At 37.3% G+C, this 24,185-nt stretch overlaps 1 protein-coding gene across 4 annotated transcripts in view; it reads left to right on the top strand.

Annotated features, from left to right (window-relative positions):
• Positions 1-2,157: 2,157 nt before the first annotated feature.
• Positions 2,158-24,185, top strand: part of LOC123518667 (rap1 GTPase-GDP dissociation stimulator 1-like) — a 52,214-nt gene continuing 30,186 nt past the window's right edge. For 2 of the 4 annotated variants that reach the window (XM_045279610.1, XM_045279611.1), the window contains exons 1-4: positions 2,168-2,704; positions 6,282-6,377; positions 10,908-11,041; positions 11,507-11,636. In XM_045279610.1, coding sequence (XP_045135545.1) covers positions 2,701-2,704; positions 6,282-6,377; positions 10,908-11,041; positions 11,507-11,636 — 364 coding nt within the window. In that variant the 5' untranslated portion in view covers positions 2,168-2,700. Of the gene's footprint in view, positions 2,705-6,281; positions 6,378-10,907; positions 11,042-11,506; positions 11,637-24,185 lie in introns of all 4 variants that reach the window. The other 2 variants (XM_045279609.1, XM_045279612.1) reach the window with 2 other exon arrangements.

Raw genomic sequence — 24,185 nt, 5'->3', positions numbered from 1 at the left:
AATTCGTATTGCCATTATGAAGGCGAAGACGGGCAGCTTGAATAACTCATCTACAATTCTCACGACGTCGACGCTACTGGTAAAGCAGGTGCATATGATCAGCATATTATGTAGGTAACGTTATTCTTCAGTGTTATTACGGAAGGAACTAATATACTCAAATGAAGACCAAGTGGCTGTTACTAGGCAAAGGATGCTACACAAGGAGGTTTAACAAGACTTTATTAAACCTCCTTGCTGGTCCCAACGTACGTCCTTCCCTCCTCGCACAGGCAGCGAAACAAACAATAAAATAAAGCATTGCAGGTAAGCATTCACTGCGCCAGCGTATTTCCCTATTGTTAAGAGCAAGGAAAGTATTTGTTATATAGTTCCTTGATTAAAAGAAAAAAAGTTTTTTCTCTTACAAAGGGAATGGTAATAATGAAGATTTATGATTAAGCTTGTAAAAGCGATACAAGCTCACACTGTAAAGGCGATTTCACACGTGTCAATTTGCGACTGAAATTGCAAGTCGGTAGACTGAGAAACCAGTCGCAAAACCAGACCAGCATAACAAAACAAAACTAACATGTTGGTCTTGGTCAGTCGATTTGCGACTTTGTTTACGTTGTGACGTCACGGAGAAAGGTTTGAAAATGTGGTGTCGATGTGGAGAAGATTTTGGAGTTGGTGAGGAAAAAAGAGCACATCTGAGATCCTAAAAGTTAATTCTACAACAAAAAAAAAAGCTTACGCAAATCCGCAAATCGGCGTTTGATGAGATAGCCGCCATTCTCCAATGACTGTTTCAGGGTGCTGTTGGAGGCGAAGACTGAATACTTGTGATGATTTCATTTGATCGCAATCGTCATCGTCACCAGATGAAGACATCTTGTTGGGTAGTTATTTGTTTGCATTCACTTCTCGCCAACCAGCTCATACTTCTCAGTCGCTATGTGTGAACGCGTTCCGACTAGAAAGGCTCAGTCGATACTTTTAGCGACTTGCAATTTCAGTCACATATTGACACGTGTGAACCTGCCTTTATGTGCTTTCTGCATGTCAATAATATATATTTTCTATTTATCCACTTACCGATAGGTAGGTGGTTGAAATTTAATTTTAATGAAATTTTAATGAAGTTATGTGAAGAGTTAATTACATTTGATGATTCCTTTCTCTAATATGATTTACACACAATTGAAAGCATTTAGCATAACGACCCCGAAGTATATATATAAGTCAAACAAAAAAGCTTGAAAAATATCAAAATAATCACCACACAGAGCCACGAGCGGACTATATAGATGTGATACAGATTACAAGGGACGCATGCAGATTACCGTAGCATGCAGATGTGAATCACAGCCAGAGACAGAGTGAGAAAAGAGATAGAGTCGCAAAAAATGGCAGAAACAAAAGATGCAAGGACAGGAGGACAACTGGAGAAGTGCTATATTTCACCTTCATTTGACTTTAATAGAGAAATGTTGGTGCTCTCTCTCTCTCTCTCTCTCTCTCTCTCTCTCTCTCTGCAATAAAAGATCCGAGGATCACATATGAACAACTGGATTGGTACATGGAATCAACATCCTCATAGCACTGAAGAAAACTAAGAAGAAGAAGAAAAAGAAGAAGAAGAAGAAGAAGAAGAAGAACAGGATGCATTCGTCTGGCGGGGCCTGGGAGGGAGATCCGTCTGTCTGGCGGTGGAGGCGCTGCAGCGTGAGTCATGGGTAGGGGGTGACTCACTCCCCTCCTGTAGCCTTGATGAAGAGCTGCTAATAATGAACTGAGCCTCCATCCAATAATTCAAAAAATAAATAGACTAAAAAGAAGACGAATCAAGATTGAACACAATGAACAACAAACAGTGTTGAGAGTAAACTCCAGCAGCTGCATAAACATCGATAAGGGACTGCCCACACTGCTATTATGGGTGTGGCTAATGTGAGACCATTAATAAAGCTTATATAATTCATAGACAGTCCATTATTAGTTTGTGATCATTTACTATTACCACATTAATTTTCAAAGTGATGAGTACAAAGTACACTATAGGGAGTCCGCTATACGAAGAGAAAAAGCACTAATGATTACGAATATACGCTTTTTATAAACTGAGAAGTGGGGAAAAGATCATAAAAATTAGTGGTATGTAGTACAACTGCAACCCTGATGTGACCGGTCCTGAGTCTCATCCCTGCCCGCCAGACCCGCTTGCCGCCTGTCCCTGAGCCTGAGACTTACCGCGACTCCCGACTTCCCGAGGCCTGGCCCGTGCCTTGCATTGTGCCGCCTCTACATTAGTGGTCCCCGAGGTATTGTTATTGCGAGTGTCACTAGTGTCACAGTTGTGGTGTGTGGTGGAAAGAAGAGTCTGAGGAGAGAGAGAGAGGTTGGTGTGAGGAAGAAGAGAGGCGTGGTGTATCCCCAGGCCAAAGCTCGCTTGTCACCTTTGGACAAAGAAACACCCGCCGCTTGACAGCTGTGTTTGGCGACTGGGCCGAAGTGAATAGCAGCCGGTAGTGAGTGTAGGGTGTGGCCGTTGTGACACTGACACTGACACCTCCCCGCCAGGAACACCAGTGAGGCACCCTTCCACGAGGCCCTCAAGTGGTGCCCGTCATCCCACAACTCCCGGGAGGTTAGAGGGGAGCTGCGGCCAGGAGGGTGAAAACCTGTCACCGCCCATACCCGTGCCAGCCCGCCTTCACCATGGGTAAGGTGTCCAGCCTACAGGAAGATGTTCGCATTTGTCACTGTTTGGCTTTTGGTTTATGTTTGAAGAAGCTTATGTGTCATTTTGCTTTACATACCAGATGGATAAGAAATAAGAAATGCGTGTATATCTATCAGTTCACTCTTTTTGAACTTTTTTAATTAATATTGGTTTGTTATGAATCAAATCTAGGCAATGATACAGCAACATACCACCTCAGCAGACACACCAGCCCAGATACATTATGTACATAGAGTATGAATAATTTATTATCCAAATTGAAAACAAAAGCCAATACATAACTTTCCTCACATAATTAGCATGTAATATGGACCAAGGGAGTTGGATGAAACTAGTTTCATATAAGCCTGAGTCTCTCTCTCTCTCTCTCTCTCTCTCTCTCTCTCTCTCTCTCTCTCTCTCTCTCTCTCTCTGTTAGGTAGGGAACCTAATGGGAAAGCATTTCAGGATGAGAAACAATGCTGCCTTACAATAATTAGGGTTTTGTCATGTATGGACACATTAGCTGTTATGGTTCATTGATTTGGTGTTATAGTTGTGAGGGCTTTTTTGAAAAATAGATGCAAGTAAATTTTTGTATCATAGAAATCCAAATCACATTTCATCTCTAGCTAGAATAGCCTCTGAGTCATCCACCAATTTTTCTCTATACTTGGGCTTTATCTACCCATGTATGGAGTATGCCTCATGTGTTTGGGGGGGGTCACTTGTGCAGTTCTTTTAGACAGTGGGGGTTCACTTATGCAGTTCTTTTAGACAGTGCAATCAAGAGCTTTTTTTTTTTTTTTTTTTTTTTTTCTTTTCTTTATGAACTCCTCTCCTCTGAATGAATGACTTTCTTTCTGAGTCATCTGCCAAGTTTTCTCAGCCTCCTAACTACTAACTCTATACTGGAGCCTTATCTGTCCAAACAGTTCTTTTAGACAGTGGAATGAAAAGCTTTTTTGTCTTATCAATTCCTCTCCTCATAATGACTGACTGTCTTAAGCCTTTTTCTCATTGCCACAATGTTGTATCTCTTGCTATCTTCTACTGTTATTTTTATGCTAACTACTCTTCTGATCTTTGCTAATTTTATGCCTCACCTTCTTCTGGAGCTTCACTGCACAAGACCTTCATTTTCTCACTGCAATTCTGTCCACCTCCCTAATGTAAAAGTTAACCAGTTTTAACAATCATTCTTCCCTTTCTTGAATTCCTTATATGCTTCTGTATTTCCATTTACCTATGACTTGATCTCTTTCAAGAGGAAGGTTTCAAGACATTTATTGTCTGGCTTTAGCTGATACTTCTCTCTCTCTCTCTCTCTCTCTCTCTCTCTCTCTCTCTCTCTCTCTCTCTCTCTCTCTCTCTCTCTCTCTCTCTCTCTCTCTCTCTCTCTCTCTCTCTCTCTCTCTCTCTCTCTCTCTCTCTCTGGTGTTCTCTATACATTTAAAAAAAAAAAAAAAAGTATGGTCTTTACTCTAATGTGGATCTCTTGAAAGTTTTTCAGTGCAACCATGTGTGCTTTGGGGTCCGAGGGATCTCCAAGCGCACGGGTTCAAATCCTGTCCACGGTCCAAGTGTAGGTTGGGCTTCTTCACTCGGGGTAACGGTTTCCTAGCGGGTGGGCTTTGAGATAGGAGGTACCCCTAAAAAGTATCCCCTTTAGCCAAGAAACTCCTGTGAAAAGCCCACATGGTATAAATAAAGAAATTGATAAATAAATAAACTGACTGCTCTGCTTCAGTCTCAGTTGCATAATATTAGAAACCCTTTCTAAACTACCTTAAGAGATTTTTGCCTCCTGGACTCCCATAGAATTATATTGCCTAAGCATCAAATTTGATAACTTAGACTATTGGCAGTTACTAAGAAACTGAAAGGATGGTGTCACAAATTAATGTGATGTTACAAAGTTATACTTGTTCTTGGAATGAAGTCTATGGGGAAATGTTGTCTCATTATTAGACTGAGACGATAAATTGTTTTTGGTGTGTTGTGATTCAGCTAAGAGAATCTAATATTCAATCATGTTTACTTCCAGAATCTTTATTTATGTACTATTTTTTGTCCAAAATTTGATCATTGCAGTTTATTTATCTTGCATTGTAAAAAGATTGATGCATAGCACTCAGCCTAACTTTTGGGGGCAGTAAATGAGACCAAAGTTCCTTGCAGAGAGATTAAATGTTTAGTTACTCATGATTTTGAAATAGAACACAGTGTTATATTGTCAAGTGACCAACATAAAATCAGTTATAGTATGACTTCAGGATTATAGTGTTTGGAAGTATGTACAGAATTGTATATATAAAATTGTAATTACTTACGTAGTATTTATATATTCTTGCTCCACCACTCTCCAGTCCCATTGTAACCTCTAATCCTTTGTCCATTTGTTGAAATGGCAGAATGTTATGAAAAAAAGTATCCTTCCTGCTTTAGATGGATCATATTTGCTTGCAAAGGGCAACATGATTTCATTATCTGTTTATTTTTAATTTGCTATTAGCTATTAACTATTTATTTTTAATTTGTTATTAACTATTAACTATTTGTTATCAGTTTGGTGTTAGCATATGTAGCTGTTCATACATATATTATTTTGCTGTGATTTTCCTATTTCTTGGCCAACAGTTTAAAAATGGAGAGAATGATACAATAACTGCAGAGTGTTTAGTTGCATAGGGACATGTGAATAGGGAAGACTGAGTGTCCAATGGGGAGGTGATGAGATGTGTATTGAAGCATATAATGAATGTGGAGAGAAGGATGAGTTAGTACAAACACACCAAGAATATGAAGAAGGGCAATATAGGTACTAAGAAGAGTTTTTAAGGGATGGATAAATGGAAGGACACATATGAAGAAACATGAATAAAAAAAGGGCGTAGAGACTGTGTATAGAGGAATATATATAAAGGAAAAGACGTCAAAGAATAGGCCTTCATTAATTACAAAAAAAAGTGAGACATGCAAACCAATCCTGTGGGACAAAATGATGACGAGCTTCTAGGTAGTACAATGGTTGTATGCTGGCTGTACATTCCAAGCTTGGATCATCTTGCCTTGAGCCATGAACTTAAGTTGTTTACTGGGAGTTACTTCTGTGGTAGGCTCTACAATTGGAGCTTGAGATTGTCTGGCTGATGTTCTGAGGAGCATCAATGATGGATACTAGAACTGAAACTGAAGGTTATAATTTTACACATCTTTTTTTTCATTCAATATGGGCTTTTTTATGGGAATTTTCTAGCTAAAGGAGGTATTTTGGGTACCTCCTATCTGAAAGCCCACCCGTTTGGGAATCATCACCCCAAGTGGAAGCCCTTCACTCTCAAACCATGGCCTTGCTTCAAACCCATGCACTTAGGGACCCTTTGACTCCCAAAGCACACATGGTCCTACCATGGTGAGAAGATCTTGATGATATCTTAATACTAAAACCTATTTTTACTAAAACTTAACAATTTAAAAAAATTAAGTAGAGCTGACAGTGTCTTATCTTAAATACGGATCATATTATGCATTAGCATTTATGAGATGACTCCTCAGCATTGAATAATTTTTACAGATGACTTGGCTACTAACCTGGAGAAACTGCGGGTAGCCTCAGAAGAAACAAACTGTGAACCTTTTGAGAAGCTGATCAACCAGCTCCATAACCTAGGTATGTATGTCATCCTTCTTAAATTATGTTATTTATTTGTTTCAGCATATTATGTATTTATCTGCCAATTACTTATGTTGTAGCCATCCAGTTTTTGACCTACAGTTATGTGACCATGTCACATAACTGTAGTGTTAAAGTACGCCAGGGTAAACAAAGTACAAACCTTTTTCTCTGGGAATTATTGATGGAAATAAAAGCAAGCAGCTGACATAGAATGAAGAATGGGTGATTGAGAGAAGCGACAAGACAAGAAGAAGAAAGAGAGATGTGTCGAATGTGATACATTTACATGGGTTAAGGAAAATCAACTTTTGTGACCTGCCATGACAAGACCACCAAGCCAACATGGAGGACAAAGCAGACCTAGGCAGGGAGGAGGCAAGGAGGGGGAAGCAGGTCACTGCAGCCTCAGAAGGAAGGAACAACTTCAGTAAATGTAAGATAGAAGTAAGGAAGAAAGATAATGCTATCATGTGTGATGCATGCAGAGAATGGTTCCATGCAGGCTGTGGGAAATGCAGCCAGAGCTTGTATAGGGTACTGCAGGAAGAGGAGAATCAGTTCTGGTTCTGTCCTGCTTGCAAACCAAACATTATGCAAGACTGTGCTGAGATTAAGAGGTTAAGGGAGGAGAATACAGCGATGAAAAAACAAATACAGGAACTAAGAGAGAAATATGAAGAATTGACAGTAAACATGAACCAAACAGAAGATAGATGGAAAGCTAAAGAGGAGGGAATAGTAGAAAGGGCAGCAAGGGAGACAGTATTAAGGATGGAAATATTGCTGGAGAAGTCAGAGAAACAAAGGGAGGAGAAAGAAGAAAGAGAGAAGAGGAAGAAAAATCTATTCATCTTCAATTTGCTAGAATCAAAGAAACAGCTAGACAAAGACGGAGATTGAGGATAATGATGGATGTGATAAAGTTTTTGGGGACATTCTGAACATAGAAGGATACAAGATTGAGAAAGTCATTAGACTAGGGAGAAAACATGAAGAGAAGAAGGTAACGCTAACCCTTGTGAAACTTGAAACTAGAAGAAAAGTAGTCTAAGAGGCATATAATATCAAGAGCAAAATATCTGAAACATAAAGAGGGTGAAATAAATGGAAGACTTATCATTGCACTAGACCTAACTCAACAACAAAGAGAAGAAAATTTCAAATTAAGGTAAGAGTTAAAGAGGAGGAGGGAAGGAGAGAGCTGCATCATAAAAGGATGGAAGATAGTGAACAATACTAACAATAGAAATAGATATTGACGAGGTAGCAACAATGAAAAAGAAAGTCAAACAGAAATAGTAATAGAAAGAGTGTGGAATTTAAAAGTAATAGATATACATTGTGCAACACAAACAAAATTGATGGATATTGAAAGATTAACAAGTGAAAATGAATTGGTGTATTTGACGGAACCTCATGAAAAGGTGAGAAAGGTGAAGATTAGTAATGAATTGCAGACGATAGAAAGTATGAGAGAAACACAAGACAAAAAAGGTGGAGGAATGATGCTTCTTTACAAACAGAATGACTCATTGAAGATGAGGAAACAAGGAAGCACAATGAATGGCCTCCTATATGTGAAAAGATCAGTGTTTGGAATTAACCTTAGCATAATAGTAGTTTATTGTGCAAGAGATGACAAAGAAAAGAAGAGGAAAATGAATGGCCTCCTACATGTGAAAAGATCAGTGTTTGGAATTAACCTTAGCATAATAGTAGTTTATTGTGCAAGAGATGACAAAGAAAAGAAGAGGAAAATGAGGAAAGAAATTGAAAATATAATAGAAGCTAACATAGAGGAAAACTTAGTTATATTGGAAGATTTAAACAGATGTGTCGGTTTCAAAGGTGCACAAGAATTAGATGATAATGGAAAAAATATTCTAGAATGGTTGGAATTGTACTGTTTGATATGCTTAATGATGACTTTGAGTGTGAAGGTGAAGTAATATGAAGGAGACAAGGACAGGAAAGTGTGATTGATTATGTTCTTATATCACAACAACTCTATAAGGAATACGTGAGAATGGAAATTGATGAAAAACAGGTAAAATTTGGCCTATCAGACCATAACTTGATCACAGTTACATTAGACAGAAAAGACAAACAAGCAAGTGTGGCAAAGGCTAAAGAATGTGAGGAATACAAATATTTCAAAACAGACAAAGCGTCATTAACAGAGTACAGACTAGAAGTTGAAAAGATTTTGGAAGACAAAGTTAACATAAGTATTGAAAAACTTAAATGACATACTTTGGGAAGTGGTCACAAAAGCACTCAAGAAGAAATGCAGAAGAAAAATAAATAGATGTGGACAAGAACAAACTCCAGATCAGCCATGGATAGCAGACCAAATCAAACAGAATATAAGGAAAAGGAAAGAATATAACAGAGCCAAGAGAATTGTAAGAACATCACAGTAAGAGATGTACTTTAAAGAAAAGTATTTGTAAGCAAAAGCAAAGACACAGAAAGAAGTGAGAGCAGCAGTGTATGGATATGAAGAAAAAACATCTAAAGAAATAAAAGAAAACATTGACAAGAAAAAATTATAGGAACATATTGACAAGCTAAGAAAAAGAACCAGGAAAAGGGAAGGCAAACTAAGAATCTATGAAGAACAGGGATCAGAGGTACTCAAGAGAAAAAAAGGTGTAATCAAGGACTATTAGAAAAACATCTATGAAATGAGTGAAAACAACATAAAGGAGGTGTGGAATACCGAGACAAAAAGAACCTACTTGAGAACAAGAGAACTAAACATGCTGCCAGAACATAATATAAGATTACAGATAGGTAATGAGGAGGAGGAGGACATGGTTGTTTGGAGTGACGGAACATTGGAACACCTAGATATAGTGTACACTTTGAAAAGAGTGATAAAAGAAATGGAGAACCCTATGGTTGAAGAGGAAGGAGTATAAGAAAGTATTAAGAATCTAAAGGGTAGAGAAGCAGCAGAACTTGACAAAAGGAGGGCAGAATTTCTATAATTACTACAAGATAGTAAGAAATTCATAACTTTGCTAACAGGAAGTTTTAGGGAAATACTGGAAAATGGAAAAGTTCCCAAGTCACGGAAAGAATAAAAAACAACCATGATACCAAAGAAACCTAAACCAAAGGTATCTGTGTTATGACCATTTGCATTGACGAACATATCTTACAAGAAAATCTAGAAATGCACATAAGGGATAAAATTAGCTAAAGAAAACCAAAGCGGATTTACAAAAAAACTGAAGAGTAGAAAACAACATAATGATTTTGAAGTACTGTGTGGATAAGGTGTATAAAAAATAAAAAATAAAGAGTTCTTTATGTGATGGCAGTTGACTTTGCTAAAAAGCATAGATTTGGTGAAAAGAGATTAAGATCTTAAAAGAATATAAAATTCACGCTAAAATAATAGACATAGTGACTGGTGTGTACACTGACGATACAACAGACATTGTCCTAGGAGGAAAAGAAGTCAGCATGGCTGTAACTATTGACATTAGACAGGGGTTCACAGCCTCTACTACTTTGCTTAAATTATTGACTTACAAATACAAGAGGAAGGGAGCTACCTAGATGAAAATTTCAAATTAAGTGCTTTATTCTATGGTGATGACTCTCTCTCTCTCTCTCTCTCTCTCTCTCTCTCTCTCTCTCTCTCTCTCTCTCTCTCTCTCTCTCTCTCTCTCTCTCTCTCTCTCTCTCTCTCTCTCTCTCTCTCTCTCTCTCTCTCTCTCTCTCTCTTAATGTAGGAGAGAAGCCAGTCAAGGGCAACAAAATATTAAAAAAAAAAGCCTGTTTGAGTGCTGGTTCCCTAAAAGAAAAGTAAAGAGTTAACCAAAATTAAGGAACAAATGTCTTGATACCTCCCTCTTAAAAGAAGTCAAGTTGTAGGAAGATGGAAATATAGAAGCAGGTAGGAAGTTCCAGAGTTTACCAGAGAAAGGTATGAATGATTGAGAGTACTGGTTAACTATTGTGTTAGAGGGTTAGACAGAATAGGGATGAGAGGAAGAAGAAAGCTTTGTGCAGTGAGGCCACAGGAGGAGGGGAGGCATGCAGTTAGCAAGATCAGTAGAACAGTTAGTATGAAAATGGCGATAAAAGATAGAAAGAGATGCAACATTTCAGCAGTGTGAAAGAGGCTGAAGACAGTCAGATTACTCATGACAAGGACAGAAGAAGAAAAGTGCAGGATGATAGATACATTAACTAATCTAACCAACTACACAGGCCTCAGAATAAATAAAGAGAAAAGTAACATGATGATTTTTAATAAAAAAGAACATAAGGTTATGGTGGTCTGAATCTGTTTCCATAATTTATGCAAGCCTCACATTAAATTATTAACATCTTGAGATTATGATATTGGATACCACTCCAGTACACAATACGGAAGACCATTGTCTTGAACTTGTTTTTGAAGATGTTTGTGTTTAATAGTAATCATAATACTTTACCATTATTTATTAGTTACTAGTGTGATATTTCCATGTACATACTACATTAACATTATCTTTCCTTGCACAGGTCCAGAAGATGGTGGGGATGTGTGTGAGGAGCTAGTGAATGGGGGAGTTTTGCCTCTGGCACTGGGAGCTATTCAGGGATCAAATGAGGACATGCAGGCTAAAGGAGCTGAGCTAGTGGCTGAACTGGCTAAGGTAAAACTGTTGCAGTCCAGTCTATTTGAAGACTGGCTTTCATTTGCTTGTTAAGTTATTTATTATTTTTTGTGAACCTGAGTAGGTTTGATTCACCTTGGATTCAATATTTCTATTATATTTATCAGGTGTGTGTGTGTTCTTTCTTTTCTGAATTGCTTTTTTGTGTTTGTAGATCTAGAGAAAACTTGGATTGACATAGAAATATCAAAAGTTTGATAAACATGATAATGTTATTTTGTATTATTTTTTTTATTTTGGGATTTTTCTTCTTTCTTAGGCTTTCTTAGGGGTTTTCTTTCCCCTCTTTCTTTATCTTGGATCCATTTTCACATATTTAGGAATGAGGAAAGTGGGTAATAAATACATTTTTTTCTTTTGTTTTGTTTTCATCATTAAGCAATATTTTTTTTTTTTTTTTTTTTTTTTTTTTTTAACTATGTATTTTCCTTTACTGTTCTCCAGGTTGAGAACTGCCGCCTTGGGTGTGTGACAGGGGGCTTGGTGCCCATCCTGGTGGAGAAAATGTCCAGCCCCAGCACCAAGGTTGCCTTGCAAGCCTGTCGAGCCCTTGGCAATATCTGCTATGAGCATGGTGTGTACTCCTCTCCTGGTGGTGGCGGTGCATGTGGCAGCAAAGCAGTCAGGTTTTTACTCTGCTAAAAAAATGAACATGAATCTGCATGAACTTACTACTGTTATCCTTCTCTCTTCAAAACTTGCTGTAGAGAGGAGTTTGTTCCCTTGGTTATGTAACATTGACATTTTCACTTACTTATTTCAATGTTTTTCCTCTGTGATCTCATCAATCAGAATTCGTAATATCTGCAATGCTATGATACCCGTTACTTCTTTTATTTTCATTATTATCTTTAATGGGGACTCGTTTGCTCATTATTTTTGTGGCGAGTAATTCAGTCACAGGCATGATGGTAAACTTGAAGCAGTTTGACTTTCAATTTCATCATTTGTGTCTTCATTGGATTTTCACTTGTGTTTTATGTTGCAGTTTATTTTGGAAAAATTCAGACGTAGAACGCAAATGTCTGTATCAGGTACAGAAAACAGCACTGGACATGGCTACTGGAAGTTGTCTGTTTGATAGCAAGATATTATTTACTTTCATCAATTGAAATTTTCTATTACATTATTTTTCAGAAGTGATGGTTTTCTGAATCTTCGGGTAAACTTCTTGCTGTTATCCAAGGTGTTACATTACCCCAGTATGTATGCCACAGAAAGATGAGTTGTAAAACAAATTTCTCACATCCATAAAATTTTCTGATGAATAACATCTTAATAAAGAAATTTTTGTTGCAAATAATGGATTATAAGTTTTTGATCTGTACATAAAACAAAATTCTCTCTAATATTACTTATAAATAATTAAGTTTGCAAGTCTCAGAGAAGAAGAATAGCACAAAGCATGAGTGCAAAATAACAAATTGGGAGTAGATTCGCAACTGTATATAAAAAGGTTTACCATGATTGACAGAGCTCCAGCTGGTTAAACTAATATCATAATTGGATAAGGAAATTTGGTTGGAATTGGTTGTCTTATGCATGAGTTTTGGTACATTAGTCGTATTCAGTCTCTCCATTCCATATTGATACTACACCACAAATACTGAAGAATTTTTAGGTTGGTAGGAAAGTTGATATTGACAACCAAATGTAAAGAAAATGACTTGCAAAAAGAAAAGTTATTGGGGTATCAATTTTCTAAGAGTCAATTAAGATTGGGCCTGGGACAAGATGATATTAGACCTCCTCACATCCTGGGTTACTTGATTAGAGGAGTACACATGCACTTGCAGGAGGATAGGATGGATGGATTTGTGCACTTGTTGGACAGTAAGGTCACAACAGAATTTATATATAAATTTATTTTTGGTTGGATGGATAGTACTTGAATCTACTTTGTAATCAACTGAGTCAGCCAACCACTATATCATCTGATGTACATTGCTTTTCTAGAATAGATCTTGGGTCCGGGAAACCTGGTCAGTCATGTCTACTAACCTGTAGATGTATAACTAATATGCCTTCAGAAGGGATGAATTATTTAGAATGAATGGTAATTAGCTCTTATTTGGTAAATTAAACAACCATGCAGTCCTTCCTCAAAAGTTTAAGTGGCATAGTATTGATTATTGTTTAGTAAACAAGAAAATATTGCACAACCCTCTCATCATTCCACTCTACCTGTTGATAGGGCGTTTGTTTGACCTAATGTGATCCAAAGAACACAGACCCATTTCCTTATGGAATTGAAAAGACATAGCTGGAGTTTGAAGCTTTTGAGATGGCCAATGTGATTGTACTAATGATGTTGAATCAAAAGCTGTGTCAAGTCACTAAGTGCCAGGGTTGTGTTAATTGGCTTGAACAAATTGATTGTTTTTTTCTTGTTCTTCTAACTGCAATCATGCATTTGTTTTATTGATGGTTTTGTCTTGTATGGTCTGTTTTTTCTTCTCACCTCTTGGTACAATGCCAAAAAGTCGTTGAAAATAACATTTATTGTTTTGCCACATAATACTACAAAAATTTGAGCATTTACACTATTTAGGGTGCTAAGTGGTGACCAACCTATACTATCTGCACCTTTTTTTTTTATTTTAATTTTTGTTTATTTATTTGAATTGTATTTGTTAATTTTTATTTGATATTTTCAGATTTTGTCTTGAATGTTGCAGCTATACATGTATACATGAGAAGAATAGATACCAAGAAATTTATTGATATGTAATGGGGGTTTCTATTTAAATATCTACTGCTAATCATCAAGTATGTGCTAGAGAACAGGATTGAAATACAACATATGTCTCTTCTCAAGAGTTTTGTGGATCACACAGCATTTAGTTCTATTTAGAGTCTGTGGAATTGCTACGTATCCCCCTCATACACAGGATCACTGTATATAATCTGATGTGACCAAGAGATCACATTTAAAGCAGATCATTATGAACCTGAATCAAGACAGTTCTGGACTGAGGCTTTAGTGACATCCAGTCACTGTACTGATATAATTTTATTCTTGTGTCACTAGCAGCACTAACTATTAGATGTGAGCTTTAATATAAGTAACAGTAATATATAGGATTTTTACTGGTTAACTAACTAACCACTCTTCCTTATATTATTGTTTTTCTTGAAATGGTTCTTGTCTGCTTCTTTCCACTTGAAGCAGTTTCAGACAAGTTCTTGATTATGATTTTGTTCATGGTGAATTGAAAGTTTGTACTACTGTTACTACTGGGGTGATGAACCTCAACTATTTGTCCCAGTGATTTTTTGGATTTTGGCTTGAATATTACAAGTGATTGCAAGTAAATACTTGCTTTCAGTTCAGACAGTTTATGCAGTTACAGGAAATGCACTCTGTAGAGTGTGCTCTTAGAATTGCTGGATATAGTTAATTGAGTTGTTGAGTTTCCATGTATGGGAGGCACACCTCAACTTTTGTTTGTGAGAGTTTTATGTGTACAAACTTACATGTTCTTGTGTATTGCTTAAGCTTATTAATCAAACTTTGCAGAGCTTGGAGTGTTCTGTCATTATGTTTTGGTAATTCTTGTATGATAGTTTATCATGTTAAAATAACTTTACATCCTTGTCACTAACATTTTATGGATATTTCATAGTGCATGAAATTTTTCTAATAATACATAATGGTATTTTTATATTGCAATATACTTTACTTGTAAAGTACTTTTAAGAACCTTTGTGAGTCATCTATCTATCTATCTATCTCTCTCTCTCTCTCTCTCTCTCTCTCTCTCTCTCTCTCTCTCTCTCTCTCTCTCTCTCTCTCTCTCTCTCTCTCTCTCTCTCTCTCTCTCTCTCTCTCTCTCTCTCTCTCTCTCTCTCTCTCTCTCTCTCTCTCTCTCTCTCTCTCTCTCTCTCTCTCTCTCTCTCTCTCTCTCTCTCTCTCTCTCTCTCTCTCTATATATATATATATATATATATATATATATATATATATATATATATATATATATATATATATATATATATATATATATATATATATATATATATATATATATATATATATATATATATATATATATATATATATATATATATATATATATATATATATATATATATATATATATATATATATATATATATATATATATATATATATATATATATATATATATATATATAGCATAATTTTGTTCTGAAGGGCTACTATCTCATCAGTGAACTCAGGATGTGTTTGAAGGAATTTATTGTTCATTTCTTTATTATATTTTGATAATTTTTATTGTATATATTTTATTTATTATTTTTCACATGAAATTCTTGAGCCTTGCATAGTTTTATCAATGAATGGAGCCAAATGCCTTGCTAGTAGAGTTCTTGGCATGTGGCTACAAGTCAGGAGTCTACATATATCAAAATCATAACATTATTCAATGAGCAGCAGCATTCATCCCAGCTGGACCATATCAAAGTTTCTTTTGTATTTTATTAGCTGACACATTTCTTGAATTTCCTAAGCAAATGAAAATTTCTTTTAAAAAAGACATAGAATGTTTAATCTTTACATTCTGTTGTGGGATTTGTGTTAAATCATTGTGTGTAAGAAATAGAGATTTCATAATCATTTGCTGCCGCAGTATTGTAACATTCATCATAGAATAAGAGTAGGACAGTGAATTAAGGAGAGAAAAACTTTACAAAAAAATATGAAATAAAATTACCATATAGTCATTTACTAAATATGTACTGACCCCCAAAACTGTTCTCAGTAGAAGTCACTCTTTCAAGGCAATCATGATTCATGAAGTTATGATTTGCAGAGGGTAATTACATGATTACTTGATTGGATGATGAGATTGCCATATTGCTGAATTGCAGTTTACTTAGTACACAGGTTTTACAGTGTGTGCTTGTGTGTGTGTGTGTGTGTGTGTCTGTCTGTGTGTATTTATCTAGTTGTATTTATCTAGTTGTATTGTACAGGGTTCGAGCAGGGCTTATAGTGTCCTTTCTCCATGTCTCCGTTTATCCAATTTTTCTTTAAAGTTATGCTCATTATGTGCTGTAACAACTTCATCACTTAGTGCATTCCACTTTTCCACCATTCTGGGTGGAAAACTGTATTTTCCAATATCCTTCACACTGTCTCATCCTAATCTTTACTTGTCCTCTTCTCTTTCCAGCTTCTCTTGTCACAAGCATCAGGTCTTCCTTGTTAATCTTTTCAATGCCATTTACTATTTTATACATTGTTATTAAGTCTCGTCATTCTCTTTTATCTTGTAAGGTTGGCAGTCCCATTTCCTTCAGCCTTTCCTTATATGTTAGGTCCTTTAGTTCCAGCACCATCTTTATAGCTATCTTCTGAATCCATTCTAATCTTCTTATATCTTTTTTCAAGCTGGGTGACCACACCACCACTGCATATTCCAACTTTGGATGTATTATGTTTGTAATAAGAAAATCTTATCTTTGTCCATGAATTGAAATGCCACTCTTATATTAGTCAGCATTTTATATGATAATCCAAATATCTTACTTATGTGTTTTTCGGCATTCAGATTTTCCTGTATAACCACTCCGTGATCTTTTTCCTCTTTAATCTTCATTATCTGTTCCTCTCCCATCAGATAGTTCCATACCGGTTTTCTCTTACTCTTTCCTTCTTTTTGCACTATGATTTCCTGCAATCCTCCGCAATGCAATGCCCTATTTGGTTCTGTAAACTCTCTTCATTAGTGAACACAGTTTTGAAACTCTCATTCATTATTTCACTCATTTCCTTTACTGTTTGATATGTATTCCCTCCTTTAATTATTTTTTCTGTTGTTTCCTTATTCTTCATCTTACCATTTATAAATTTGTAGAAAAGCTCGGGTTCATCTTCACTTTTTCTCACATCTTTCTCAAAGTTTCTTTCTTCCTCTCTCCTTACTTTAATATATTCATTTCTTGCATCCTTATACTGCTGACTATTGTTTTCGTTTCTCTGATTTTTTTAGTTTCTTCCAAGCTTTATCTTTTTCCCTTTTAGCTTCTATACATTTGGCATTGTACCAAGCATGTATACTTTTCTTTACTCTATAGATTATTATTATAGGTATATTGCCTCTTTCATCTCTAAATCCAGAAAACTTCTTAGCCGTATTATCATCAGTCAATCTCCTCAGTCCAACAGGTGTTTCAATAAATCACTGATTTTCACAACATGGCATTTGTTTTGATGTCATATGTCTGGCCGCACCACCTAGTTCTCTCTCTCTCTCTCTCTCTCTCTCTCTCTCTCTCTCTCTCTCTCTCTCTCTCTCTCTCTCTCTCTCTCTCTCTCTCTCTCTCTCTCTCTCTCTCTCTCTCTCTCTCTCTCTCTCTCTCTCTCTCTCTCTCTCTCTCTCTCTCATTTTTCCATCTATATGGTATCCAAATCTTGCTTATCATGGAGACAGGAGAACCCTATGGCCCCCTACCCACTGTACATACATCTAAGTCAGACTCCAATGCCTGCTGAAGCGTTTTCCTTAGGAGCTATTTAGCAATCTTGACAGTGCAACAGCAGCGGTGTGTGTGTGTGTGTGTATTTACCTAATTGTATTTACCTAATTGTAACATACGGGAAAAGAGCTATGCTCGTGTTGTCCCGTCTCCATATCTATTAATGTTCTCTCCTATAAGTGGCCATTTTAGTTTTTTCCCATGCCCTCTCGACATTCTTCCATTCCACATACACAGATCTTCCCTATCCATTTTTCCATGCCAATCATCACTCTGTATATTGCTATCAGGTCTCCCCTTTCTCTTCTGTTTTCCAGGGTTGGAAGTTGCATTCTTTTCAGTCTGTCTTCATAAGTCAAATCTCTTAAGTCAGGCACCATTTTGTTGCAGCCCTCTGTACTTTCTCTAGTTTCCTTATGTGTTTCTTTAAGTTCGAGCCCACTGTATTGTTGCATATTCAAGCCTCGGTCTTATCATTGCAGTAATTATTTTCTTCATCATTTCTTCATCTAGATATACGAACGCCACTCTTATGTTCCTCAATAAGTTCAATACTTCTCCAATTATTTTGTTTATATGTCTCTCTGGCGATAGGTCATTGGTAATTGTCACCCCAAGGTCTTTTCTTCATGACTGGTTTTATGTCTTCATTTCCTATCTTGTACATACTCCTGATTCTTCTTTCACTCTTGCCAAACTCTATTTTCTTGCATTTTGTCGTGTTGAACTCCATTTGCCATGTACAGCTCCATTTCCATATTCTGTCCAAGTCTTCCTGGAGTAGTTCGCAATCTTTGTCACATCTCACTTTTCTTAACAATTTTGCATCGGCAAATAGGCTCACATAACTGGACACCCCATCCACCATGTCATTTATGTAGACTGCGAACATTACTGGTGCCAACACTGATCCCTGTGGAACTCCACTCTCCACCAATCCCCATTCTGATGGTCTGTCCTTAATTATTGTTCTCATTTCTCTTCCTACCAAAAGTCTTCCATCCATTTTAGTAAACTGCCATGCACTCCTCCTACCATTTCAAGTTTCCAGATCAGTCTCTGGTGTGGTACCTTATCAAAGGCCTTTTTTAAATCCAGATATATTCCATCAGCCCAACCATCTCTTTCCTGTATTACATCTATCACCCTCGAATAGTAACATATCAGGTTTGTCGTGCATGAACGCCCTTTCTAAAACCAAATTGACACTCACAAAGTATGTCATTTTTCTCCAAGAAGTCTGTCCATCTAGTCTTCACCACCCTCTCACACATCTTAGCTACCACACTTGTAAGTGACACTGGTCTATAGTTCAATGGGTCTCTCTTGTTACCTGATTTATAGATTGGGACAATGTTAGCTCTTTTCCAGTCTTGGGGCACTACACCTTCCCTTAATGAGGCATCAATTACTTCACAAACTTTTTCTGCCAATTGCTCCTGCATTCTCTTAAAATCCATCCTGATACCCCATCAGGTCCCACAGCTTTTCTCACTTCTAAACTCCCCATCATGTTCTTGATCTCCTCCACAGTTACTTGAAACTCCTTCATAATCCCTTTCTGTTCCATTACCAGTGGTTTGTCAAAAGCAGTCTCCTTTGTGAATACCTTCCGAAAGCATCCATTCATAGCCTCTGCCATTTCCTGGGATCTTCACTGCATACTCCATTTACTTCTAAACTTTCAATACTTTCTCTATTTTTGATGTTGTTGTTCACATGTCTGTAAAAAGCCTTGGTTGGTCTTTACATTTATCAATTATATCCTTTTCTTGTTTCTTTCTTTCTTCTCTTCTAATCAACACATATTCATTTCTTGCTCTTTTGTAACTTTCCCACTGCTTAATCCGTCTTTTCCTTCTCCACCTCTTCCATGCATCCTCTTTTCTTGTTCTAGCCTTTTCACATCTATCGTTAAACCAGTCCTGCTTTCCAACTTCTCTATGTTGTCTTATTGGTACAAATTTTTCTCACCTTCTTTGTATATTTTTATAAATTCCTTCCACTTTTCATTTGCTCCTTAGCACTCTTGAATTTCATCAATTTGTCTCTTGAAAGAATTTCTTTAGGTTTCGAAAATCTGTCTTGGCATAATTCCATCTTGCCACTTTATATTCTTCATTTCTTCTAGATTTCTATCCATCTATCACCTTGAACTCCAAAACTGCATGATCACTCTTTGCTAAAGGGCACTCCACCCTCATCTCCTCAATGACCATTGGCTCTGTACTAAAGACCAAGTCCAGTCTTGACGATGCTCCCTCTCCTCCAAACCTAGTATCTTCTTTGACCCACTGAGTTAACACATTTTCCATTGCCAGTGTCAATAGTGTATTTCCCCATGTTGTCTCTGATCCTTCCATTGACCAGTCCTCCCAACACACCTCTTTACAATTAAAATCTCCCATCATTATAGTTCGTTCACAGCCACCCAACATTTCTTCCAGACATGTCCTGTATCTGGCTTGTTTCTGCTCTGATCTTTAGAAGCCAGCGCTCTAACCACTGAGCAACCGGGCGTGTGTGTGTGTGTGTGTGTGTGTGTGTGTGTGTGTGTGTGTGTGTGTGTGTGTGTGTGTGTGTGTGTGTGTGTATTTACCTAATTGTATTTACCTAATTGTAACATACGGAAAAGAGCTATGCTCGTGTTGTCCCGTCTCCATATCTATTAATGTCCAGCTTTTTCTTAAAATCATGAATATTCCTTGCGTTGACCACTTCCACGTCTAAACTATTCCATGCTTCCACCCTTCTATGAGGAAGCTATATTTTTCACATCTCTCCTATAAGTGGCCATTTTAGTTTTTCCCATGCCCTCTCGACATTCTTCCATTCCACATACACAGATCTTCCCTATCCATTTTTCCATGCCAATCATCACTCTGTATATTGCTATCAGGTCTCCCCTTTCTCTTCTGTTTTCCAGGGTTGGAAGTTGCATTCTTTTCAGTCTGTCTTCATAAGTCAAATCTCTTAAGTCAGGCACCATTTTCGTTGCAGCCCTCTGTACTTTCTCTAGTTTCCTTATGTGTTTCTTTAAGTTCGAGCCCACTGTATTGTTGCATATTCAAGCCTCGGTCTTATCATTGCAGTAATTATTTTCTTCATCATTTCTTCATCTAGATATACGAACGCCACTCTTATGTTCCTCAATAAGTTCAATACTTCTCCAATTATTTTGTTTATATGTCTCTCTGGCGATAGGTCATTGGTAATTGTCACCCCAAGGTCTTTTTCTTCATGACTGGTTTTATGTCTTCATTTCCTATCTTGTACATACTCCTGATTCTTCTTTCACTCTTGCCAAACTCTATTTTCTTGCATTTTGTCGTGTTGAACTCCATTTGCCATGTACAGCTCCATTTCCATATTCTGTCCAAGTCTTCCTGGAGTAGTTCGCAATCTTTGTCACATCTCACTTTTCGTAACAATTTTGCATCGTCTGCAAATAGGCTCACATAACTGGACACCCCATCCACCATGTCATTTATGTAGACTGCGAACATTACTGGTGCCAACACTGATCCCTGTGGAACTCCACTCTCCACCAATCCCCATTCTGATGGTCTGTCCTTAATTATTGTTCTCATTTCTCTTCCTACCAAAAGTCTTCCATCCATTTTAGTAAACTGCCATGCACTCCTCCTACCATTTCAAGTTTCCAGATCAGTCTCTGGTGTGGTACCTTATCAAAGGCCTTTTTTAAATCCAGATATATTCCATCAGCCCAACCATCTCTTTCCTGTATTACATCTATCACCCTCGAATAGTAACATATCAGGTTTGTCGTGCATGAACGCCCTTTCCTAAAACCAAATTGACACTCACAAAGTATGTCATTTTCTCCAAGAAGTCTGTCCATCTAGTCTTCACCACCCTCTCACACATCTTAGCTACCACACTTGTAAGTGACACTGGTCTATAGTTCAATGGGTCTCTCTTGTTACCTGATTTATAGATTGGGACAATGTTAGCTCTTTTCCAGTCTTGGGGCACTACGCCTTCCCTTAATGAGGCATCAATTACTTCACAAACTTTTTCTGCCAATTGCTCCCTGCATTCTCTTAAAATCCATCCTGATACCCCATCAGGTCCCACAGCTTTTCTCACTTCTAAACTCCCCATCATGTTCTTGATCTCCTCCACAGTTACTTGAAACTCCTTCATAATCCCTTTCTGTTCCATTACCAGTGGTTTGTCAAAAGCAGTCTCCTTTGTGAATACCTTCCGAAAGCATCCATTCATAGCCTCTGCCATTTCCCTGGGATCTTCACTGTATACTCCATTTACTTCTAAACTTTCAATACTTTCTCTATTTTTGATGTTGTTGTTCACATGTCTGTAAAAAGCCTTGGTTGGTCTTTACATTTATCAATTATATCCTTTTCTTGTTTCTTTCTTTCTTCTCTTCTAATCAACACATATTCATTTCTTGCTCTTTTGTAACTTTCCCACTGCTTAATCCGTCTTTTCCTTCTCCACCTCTTCCATGCATCCTCTTTTCTTGTTCTAGCCTTTTCACATCTATCGTTAAACCAGTCCTGCTTTCCAACTTCTCTATGTTGTCTTATTGGTACAAATTTTTCTCACCTTCTTTGTATATTTTTATAAATTCCTTCCACTTTTCATTTGCTCCTTAGCACTCTTGAATTTCATCCAATTTGTCTCTTGAAAGAATTTCTTTAGGTTTCCAAAATCTGTCTTGGCATAATTCCATCTTCCCACTTTATATTCTTCATTTCTTCTAGATTTCTCTTCGTCTATCACCTTGAACTCCAAAACTGCATGATCACTCTTTGCTAAAGGGCACTCCACCCTCATCTCCTCAATGACCATTGGCTCTGTACTAAAGACCAAGTCCAGTCTTGACGATGCTCCCTCTCCTCCAAACCTAGTATCTTCTTTGACCCACTGAGTTAACACATTTTCCATTGCCAGTGTCAATAGTGTATTTCCCCATGTTGTCTCTGATCCTTCCATTGACCAGTCCTCCCAACACACCTCTTTACAATTAAAATCTCCCATCATTATAGTTCGTTCACAGCCACCCAACATTTCTTCCAGACATGTTCCTGTATCACTTATCATTTCTTCATATTCCTGTACTGACCATGCATTTGTCTTAGGTGGTACGTACACCACTATGTAGTGCCTCTTTTTCCTTCATTAGTTTCTGCTCTGATCTTTAGCACTTCTGCCTTTCCCATACCTTTTTCACTTGATCCACCTTTATATCTTTTTAACCAGCAACATCACTCCTCCTCCCATCTTACCTACTCTATTTCTTTTCCAAACGTTATATTTCCTTCTCCAACCTTCATCAGGTCTTCTCCCTCTCTCAGTTTTGTTTCAGTAAGACCCACAATATCTGGGTTCTTGTCCCTCAAGTAATCGTTGAGTTCTAAAATCCCGATATCACTCCATTTATGTTGGAATACATTACATTTCGCTCATATGTAAGTTTCTTTAGTCCTTTCTTGCTGTACTTTTCTGGGTTATGAACCACTTCCTCAGTCTCATATCCAAGATTCTCCAGAAAAACTCTTTCTTCTCTTCTTCTGTCCTCTCTTCATTTTTTTCAAAGCCTCCTTTCTCAACTCATTTAACATTTCTCTTTCCTTTTCACCGAGATCTCTTCTCAACCAAATCTTCCTTGTTGTTTCCTGCTGGGCTAGCCTCCATGACTTCTCCACCAATTCATCTACATCCTTTTGTGACTTAAGTTTGATTCTTATTGGCCTCATACCTTCTCTTGTGAACTTTCCAATTCTATGGAAGTCCTCTATTTCTTGTACTAGGTCTTTTCCTCCTCTTGCACCACATTAATGATATTATTTATCACCTTTTTATGTTTTCTCTCTCTCCATTTTACTCGGTGTCTTATCCTCCTCCACACCAAATATCACCACACATCTCTTTTTGTCTACAGTTTCCCTCACCAATGTCTCATTTGACTTAATAACCTTCACCACTTTCTCAGCTATCTTCTCTTCTATGATCTGTTGATCTATAATTTCAGCAAGGCCCAAAGTTTTCTCCCTGACTCTTTGATTTCCTTTTCCAGACTTGCAACTTTGTAATTTACCTCCTTTCTTTCCACTTCCTGACTTTTTTCCATTCAGCCTGCTTCTCCATCACTTTTCCTAGAGATTCTCCACATTTTTCGCAATTCACTTTAATTAGCTTAACTTCCTCTTTCAGTGCTGCATTTTCCTTCTTCATATCGGCACAGTCTCTCTTACATTGTCATAACTCGTTTCCAGGCCCTCATACTTTTCAAACAGTTTTCAATTTTACCTTCTAACTCCAGAATTTTCTTCACATAAGCGCTCTTCTCCATTATTCCTTGAAACCCTGTGAAGTCTGATTCCTCTTTCGAGTTCACGGCCGCCATGTTGCGCAGACGTAAACAAACCAGCTGATGGCTCAAACGCAGGCTACAGTTTATATTTACCTTCACTGGACATTATTTTGCTAATCAACAGTTAACATGACTATATGGAGACGGGACAAACATTACCAGCTCCTTTCCCACCTTGGTTACTCTTAGGTAACTGTAGAATTATAGATGATTGCTCTGGAGCTCAGCGACCACCTCCGCCATCGACAGTGTGTGTGTGTGTGTGTGTGTGTGTGTACATGCACACACACATACTTG

This window comes from Portunus trituberculatus, chromosome 44 (genome assembly GCF_017591435.1).
Source record: "Portunus trituberculatus isolate SZX2019 chromosome 44, ASM1759143v1, whole genome shotgun sequence".
Taxonomy (NCBI): Eukaryota; Metazoa; Arthropoda; class Malacostraca; order Decapoda; family Portunidae; genus Portunus; species Portunus trituberculatus.
The sequence above is the reverse complement of the archived record's forward strand: the minus strand, read 5'-3'. Positions and strand labels throughout refer to the sequence as shown.